General features: G+C 44.1%; 1 protein-coding gene across 1 annotated transcript; it reads right to left on the bottom strand.

The window, feature by feature from the left end:
• Window positions 1-3140: 3140 nt before the first annotated feature.
• LOC124697620 (long chain base biosynthesis protein 1a-like) lies at window positions 3141-7324 on the bottom strand. Its single transcript, XM_047230183.1, has 13 exons — window positions 7141-7324; window positions 6445-6602; window positions 6276-6370; window positions 6074-6165; window positions 5477-5570; window positions 5323-5395; window positions 5101-5233; window positions 4757-4931; window positions 4463-4603; window positions 4249-4344; window positions 4004-4145; window positions 3720-3847; window positions 3141-3632 (listed from the first exon to the last, which is right to left on the bottom strand). The coding sequence occupies exons 2-13, from the start codon at window positions 6554-6556 to the stop codon at window positions 3456-3458; spliced, it is 1458 nt and encodes a 485-aa protein (XP_047086139.1). The 5' UTR covers window positions 6557-6602; window positions 7141-7324; the 3' UTR covers window positions 3141-3455.
• Between the last annotated feature and the right edge of the window lie 917 nt (window positions 7325-8241).

Genomic DNA, 8241 nt, shown 5'->3' with positions numbered 1-8241 from the left:
GAGGCCAGGCGCCACGCCTGGCAGGAGAGGGAGCAGCGCCTCAGAGGAGGCGCTGCTCCGTGTGCCGCCGCAGCCTCGGGTGGCTCCAGACTCCCACTCGGCCTGGGAGGAGGCCCTGTGGTCTCCGTGGCCGGAGTCCCCGGCGCGGTCGAGCCACAACAGCGGCTCGCCGCCCGGGGACGTCGTCCACGACGAAGACGACGCCGCCGACGCCCACAGGGGCTAGGCGGCGCACCGGCGGTCACCGCGCCGCCGACCAAACCCTAATAGAGGGTTTTTAGTTTAAATTTAAAAGCCCTAATAGAGGGTTTTTAGTTTAAATTTAAAAGCCCATATAGGAGCTTCTTTTGTTAGTTACTTGCCCAAAATAGGGCTATGTACAAATTTACCCAAAATAGGTCATATGTTGAATGAAATTTCGTTTAAATTTGCCACTTTTCATTTGTTTTCGTGTTTCTCCGATTATGCGCTGCGTCCTCGCGTTGGGCGCAGCGCGCGACCTAAACGGACACGCGGACGCGGGCCGCTGTCCGCGTGTCCGCTCGGCCACCCAAACGGTCCAAACCGGATAGCCCAGCGCATCTGTTTGTGTCCCGCGGTTGGAGATGGCCTAGCAGCCGCGTCGGCCGAGGCGTGGGCGACGGACGCCGCCGAACTCGTTCCCCATGCGCACAGTGGTGGACGGAAGACGGAACAACGCCTGGTCGCAGTCGATCAAGCGGGCGCGTGTCGAGGAGGAGACTAGCTATAGCTTGACCCGGCCTAGCTTTGGCAGTCTATGCATCTACGTACACATGTGCGTTTCCATTCACCCAGTGGAAAAGTCCGTGCCTATCCTGCATTCCCTGTGCGTTGCGTTTATTGGCAGTGGATGTCGCTGTTCTTTGCGGAGAGAAATGAATCGATTGCATATCTGTATTCACTGGTTGCTCGTGATCTTCTTTACATCGGCTGAGATCTGCTCCATGAAGCTATGATTCAATGGATAGTCTAAATACACCTTCTGCACTTCGTTTGGTCACCCCGAACGAGCCCAGATGCAAAATACGAATGACCTTTGGTTACATGACGTTTTCATAGATAGTTCTAGTAAACGAGAAAGATGCCTCCCGAGGGAAATTCGTAACGAGAAACCTACAGCGCACACGAAATTCGAGAAGTGCCAAGAAGGCAAAGTTGTACTGCCAACAATAGATGACAACTCCTCACCACAAGCTTACTCTCCTAACTGTCATGCTATTACAGTAGGCTCAAAAGACAAAAAAGAAACTTCGGAACAGCTTCGCGAGCTGTTGTCAAACTCCTCCTTGATCTTTTCCTTGATGCACAACTGAGACGCCACAACCCCGTTGAAGACCATGTCGTTTCGATGCCTCCAAATGCACCAAAATACCAGGATGATCGTAGTCTAAATATCCCGCCTGTGGGCCACCTTCGACGAGTGTGATGACTGAGGTTTTGAATAAGACGGCTTTTGCATTTCATATCTAGATATATTTTTTCGTAATTCAGAGTAGTGATAAATGACTAATGAGAGGCGTTAAGCTTATTTTTTATCATTCTCGCATCGAACTATTTTCGCCGCAGTGCTTTTTTTTTATCATTCTCGCATCGAACTATTTTTGCCGCAGTGCCTCCTGTACAGTTTCGTCACCGCAATAGAGTTTAACCACCAAATTTGGGATGAATTGGTGTGGTTCCTCTACGCCTAGGACACCGGGATATCGAACCACGAACGAGAAAAGGCATGAGACATATATAGCTTCATCTCACCATTTTACAAAACTTTCATATTATAAGTTTTCCTTTTTATCATTCGTAATGAAAGTTATGTGAAATAGCCAGATAATGCTTCCCCTCGAAAGAAATTTTGAACGGTCGATCATGTTCAACGAATTTTATAAAATATGAATATGAACTAGAGATTCAAATACTGGATGAAACTAGGAACCGGTCGCGGGGATGGAATAAGAAGATCGAGGCACATCTTTTTCGTGTAAAGTTTATCTAGAATCGACAGACCATTATGTAGATAAAGGGGACTAAAATAAACTAGATTAGACAGTCGAGGTTTTGTACCACGGGGTGCTAGGGGACTTTTGCGCTCGCGATGGCTCGCACGGCTAGGAACGATGGATTAGAACGTCTTCTGCGCGCCAAATTTTGGGCACTTTTGTGTTGCTATGCATTAAAAAAAAATCCACGGAAAACCAAACATGTGATTTTCAGCCCACCAGAAACGATCTACCGAGCAAGGAGCAACCCAAAAGGCCCCTGGAAAATTGGTTAACGAAGATGGCAAGATGTAGAAAGTATAGAAACATGATAAGAACGAGAGCACTGAACAAATTTTTTTTTATAAAGAAAATATATTAATACCGCGAAGATACCAATTTCAACTAAACTCTGCAACAACACCTGCACATAGTCAAAAAAGAAGCTAAAAAGGAAAAGTTCCGCTGGTGTTCCAGTTCTTACAGCAGTAGCAGAAACATCACCATAATAATACCTGAAGTCCAAGTTCTTTAAAAATGACGCCTTCAAGAAGGAAACTGTACATAAGTGTCGTTATCGCTTGATCATAAATCTTAGGTTTTCACCCTGAATTAAGTCTCCGCTCTCAAAATAATAACTTTAACAAGATCATTGCTAGACACAACCAGCCCCACTCTCATGTCGCTACTATGAAGCCCGAAATATCAAGTAAGTTCACCATCAATGCAAAGCCTCAAACTACCAGCACTAGCCCACAAAACTCAGATTCCATGTCATTCTTCGCCTCTCACTTCAGCATGAAACCAAAAAGACGTGTCCTATAATGACAATAGATAGCAGAGTTTCGCGCCACTCCTCCTAAACCAAATGGTCGGGAAAAAAAACAAGGGAACACACAACTAAATCCTATCCGATCCAGCAATCTCCAGGCATGAATCGTCCAAAAAATTCGTCGGTGAAGCCTTTCGGACTTGACAACCTAGCCAGATCAATCGAGGACAAGCATCGAGTTTATGACATGGAAATCAGTGAAGTGTATATCACCGGCGTGGCATCTCTAGCCACAAAGCTTATAATATTTTCAGTAACAACACCAATTGATCAGATATGTACATGACGGTACATTCACCGAGTAGAAAAGTCCATGTTCCAATATATCTCGTGCATTGCATTTATCCGATAGTGGATGTCGCTGTTCTGTGCAGAGAGAAAAATGACGATTGTATGTGTATTCACGTAAACAAGGTGCAGAGAGAGTATGAATACATGATGAGAGCACTGAAGAAATATATATCTAGTGTACAACATGGAAATCAGTGAAATGTACAGCAAAAGCGTGGCATCTCCAGCCACAAAGTTTACAAAAATTTCAGCAACAACACGAGTTGATCAGATCTAGAAATGTACATAACTGTTATGTACATATACCAAACACACTCAGTCTTCAAGGGAATCCAGGATCAACTGTGGTCTGAAAGGACGGACGCAGAAATCCTCTTCAAGGATGAACATACTTTGGAGATATCTGATTCCGTGTGACCAGCTGACACAAACAGGCGGATTCCAACTGGAAGCTTGCACCTGTCCAAAGTTGACCTCTTCGATGCCACCACGTAAACTGAATCTTCACTCAAAGCCTGTTGGAGAAAGGATTTGTGAATATGTGCTTATGCAAATTCATGTAAATCACATCTGGACATCTTAGGTAGTCCATTCCAACCTACCTGTGCAGCAATAGTTTCAAGAAGACCTAGGTCAGTGGTCAGAGACCCTGTCGATTTCTTTAGCTTGAGGAAGACGATAGGTGACAGAACATGGCTAGAAATTTCAAGCCCTGGTGTACCTGACAGTCCTGCAATCAAATTCATATACGAAATCAAGGTGAGTGGCAAATATACTGTGCATGGATAAAATTAATCATGACATGGCTTATTGTACTTCACGCGTATCATGGGTTGTACATCTAGTTCCACAACTAGTACTTAATTGACAAGTCAAACATCTTTACCTTTATGAAGAAGAGCAACTTTGCTCCTTAGGTTGGCTAGAACTGAAGGATTCTCCTCCAAATAATTTACAGCGGAAACTGCCGCAGTGGCAAGATACGGTGGCAGAGAGGCAGAGAAAACATAGCCGGCACTGCTTAGACGCTGCAAAAATGTAACTCCTTAATCATTCAAAGCTCATAAATGTTTAACGACACAAAGTTTGTTTATCTCAACTGATGTTTCAGCAATCTGAAATTGCATCTACCTGATGATCAACAACCCTGGCACTTCCTGTACAGAAGCCACCATCGGTAGCTAATGCATTTCCCATTCCAGCAGTGATAATGTCGATTTTGTCAATCTGCACAATGTAAGAAAATTTCAGAAATCGAAAGAACCATGCCAGGAGGATCCAGCTCTTCAGTTTTGCAGCAGAGTATTTTCTTCTTTAACACTAGGAGTAAACACCAAACACTCACTGGAACTCCATAATGCTCAGCAAGGCCTCGTCCAGACTTGCCAAGAACACCAAACGAATGACTCTCCTCCAGAATAACACGGAACCGATATTTCTCCTTCAATTTGATTATCTCATCCAAGGGGGCAATTTGACCAGAATTCTGCAGTCACCACGAGAGGGGGTTTCATCGGAAGGTTTATATCTAAAATATTTCATGGGTTTACAATCAGGATAACTATTTAAAGTTGAAAACCTGCACAAATAATTAAAAACCCACAGTTATCTAACACAATAATCACGAAAGGACACACACCTGGTAGATAGATTCCACAACAATGTAGCGTCTAATATTCTCAGTACGTTTGTTCCGACGAGTTAGTTTTTCCAAAGTGCTAGCTAGTGAAGCCATATCATTATGCTTGAAATAAACAACAGTACTTCTTGAGAGGTAGAGACCATTTTGCACTGCCCAGTGAACACCTTCATCACTGCAATGAAAATACAAAAATGGCTTCAGTTCAACTGGGAAAAATGATATTCAATGCAAAGTGGTAGCCAGGTATAAGCTGACAAACTGAAAACGTGAGAACAAATGTCTGTCTGCCTGAAGCTAATATGCTCTATGATCTCAAGGAATTAAAAGGAAGGTTTACTCACGCCACTATGATATCTCCTTTCTTACAAAAGGCAGGTATCACACTGAATATGGTAGATATCCCATACGAATACAGAATGGAGTCCGGCGTTCCAAGAAAGTTAGCTATCTTTGCCTCACAGTCAAGGTGGACATCTGCAAGTGTTCCACGTTCAAAAAGTAAGCTCCTTCATACTTGCACTAGAGGTAATTGGCTGCGAAGATGCGAAGAAAAATATACAAACCAATTGTTCCATAAAAGCCACGTGGACCACAAGATCCAACGCCATATTTCTCCAACGAACCAACACAAGAATCCTGCATTCCACTCACATTTATAAGATATTCTGGACGAATTAAGTTGTCAAAAATACTATCGAAGTTACAGTTTTCTCTTACGGTAATTTTCTCATTGCCAATTAAACCAAGATAGTTTGCTGATGCAAAGTTTACAACTTCCTTCCCATCAATGGTCGTATGTGGTCCAGCAGCGCTGCATAAAAAATCAACATATAGCAGTGTTAACCGTGGCCCCCATAAGTCAAATAAAGGGCATATTGCATATGTCCAGCAACTGCACAAATCCTGTTATCATAACTTGATCCCAATGTAAATATCTACATTTCAAATTCCATGGATCTCAGAAATGGATTTAGAATAGATTGCAAACACATACAAGAAAAATCTCTAGCATGATACCTGCCTATGGTGAGCTTTGATTAAAACACAATATCATTTGCATAAACTTCCGCAAGAGGTTATTTTCCATTATCTATTCTTTCGCAGATACTTAAACAACAAAGGACAACATAGATGTTCTATGTTAAGAATTGCTTAACAGAGCAATGCCAATGCTAGGAGTTTGCACGTTATTCCTAAAATTTATAGGTGCACGGGCATGAAACATGAATAGGAAAAAAGAAAAGGGAAAACTACCGGCACAAATTAGCAAACCGACAGGATTTACATCTTAAGAAATTAAGACATCACACAAACCTTTCCAAGATTGGTACCTCAATTTGAGCCCCCTCTTTGATTGGAGGACACAAAGGTTCTGGTTCCCATTCATCACATAGCTCATCAACTTCCTGCAGAGATAAAATTGCAAACTCTTACAAAAATGTTTAATGAAGCGATGACCAAAACCAATATTTTGAACATGAAAAGACAGTGGTCAATGGACAGAAAACCACTCTACCTTTTCACTAAGTGGCTTCTTTGGAGGTTTGTAGCTCTTCCTAGAAAGCTGAAACACTATGACTGCAATAAGAAGTCCTTCCACAACTAAGTGACCTGAAATATTAGGCCACTCAAAATGTCAAAAACTATACCAACACCATAACCATATATGGATAAAAGGGGCTTACCGTCGATATGAACACCGAAGACGACCGCACGAGCAAGAGGAGCGTTGAATGCAGCTGAGACACGAGCAAGCACCACCGTGGTGGCATTGACAATCGGCAATGCCATGTCCATTTCCTAACTCTATGGCGAGCTTTTTCTAACACACAGCCTTTCAAACCTGTCAAACAAGCAGTGTTAGTACAACTCAATTAACCAGATCAACCACAGAAAAAAAAAAACAGAATCTAAACTTAGAATCCAGACAAATCTGAACCAAAAGATTGGACAAACACAAAGGGCCTTGTTTAAGTTAGACTACTTATGCAACAGTTACATGAAGAAATCGCTCGGATCCAATCTGAGAGCAACTCCATAAAGTTCCTAACTTTCCACTTTCTGCACGCCCGTAGTCCAAATCTCATCCGCTACGAGGGGCGGTCCAGCAAAATAAAGCTGGCAAAGGCCTAGCCCTTGCTGCCCCAGACCCGGACGGCAGTAGCCTGCGGTGGAGATCTCAAAGAGGATGCCGCTCTTGACCACGCCGCGTTTCGTTTGGTTGGGGATGAAATTGAGCTGATGTACGCGAAATTCAAGGGAAGACCCATCTTACCTCTGACCAGCGTCATTGGTGTCGTCACGAATTCCCAGAACTTAAAATTCTAAATCAATAGTCTACCACTCAATGAAAGAGCACAAGAAACAGAAGCCCTCCTCACCTGGGACGGCGCCCAAATCCAATCCGCTCCACGACGGGACGGCGGTGCTCGTGACAGCAGCGCGATATCGCAATGACACAATGATAGAGAGTACGGGGTTATATATGGGAGAGCAGGGGAGGGCGAAGGATTCGAACAAGTCAGTGCCGGAGAGAGACGATACGAGACGAGACGACGACGATGAGCAATAGAATACGGAGGAGGAGATGGGAAAAGTCCGGTTTGAACATGGGTGCATGTGAACCCTAGTTGGAAATGCATTTTTCAAATATTAAAAAATTCTGAAATAAAAATGTCCGGGTACGTACGCATGTTTCATGTGTGCGTAGAAAGTTTTCGTGGAGAAACCACTTTTTTATTCCAGAATCTAAAAAAGACAAAATACGTCACATATATACTGCTATATAGCCCTGCAAAATTTCACTTTTTTGCCGAGACAAAATAAAAAGTTTTTTCGTCACGAAACTCACGTCCAGAGCACATATTTGAGATCATCTAGGAAATCATTTTGTGTTTCGATTTTTAAAACATGTTTTAACATCACAAACGAAACTTTTTAAAAAGTGGGTTCACATGCCCCCATGTTCTATATATGCACACTCGGAGGAGATGAGTTTTGTGTTGAGTGGGCTTGGCTTTGTGTTGGAGCGGAGGTCGTGTTCGGCTGGCTGGGTGGGCTGTCTTTTCAACCCCGGCCGGCCAGCGTTAATGAGGAACGTTCAGGTTTGTTCGGCTCACAGTCACAGGATTGACTTGACGCCCCCAAGTCGCCTGCGACTGGAGGTGGCGATGCGAGGCCGTGGTGCCGCTTGGCCAAGGGAGGGAGGGGACCGATGGGAAAGGTAGCCGAGGGGAGTAGACGGCGGAGCATAGACGTGCAGGGAGAGGATGCTGGCGCGGATGCGTGCCCGGGCCGGAGCTCAGGCCGGGCAGCGCCATTAGGCCATCTCCAGCGGCGCGACGCATTTTAATGTCCGCGAGCGTTTGTTTGCGTTGCGTTGCGGATGCTAAAATGACCGTTTCTATCCGCGCGTCCGTTTGCGTCCGGGGCTGCTCTAGCGGGGCGACGTATTTATTTTTTTTCTTATTTTTTTCCTCTTC

This window comes from Lolium rigidum, chromosome 3 (genome assembly GCF_022539505.1).
Source record: "Lolium rigidum isolate FL_2022 chromosome 3, APGP_CSIRO_Lrig_0.1, whole genome shotgun sequence".
In the NCBI taxonomy this organism is placed as follows: domain Eukaryota; kingdom Viridiplantae; phylum Streptophyta; class Magnoliopsida; order Poales; family Poaceae; genus Lolium; species Lolium rigidum.
Note: the sequence above shows the minus strand (reverse complement) of the source record. Positions and strands in the feature narration are given on the sequence as shown.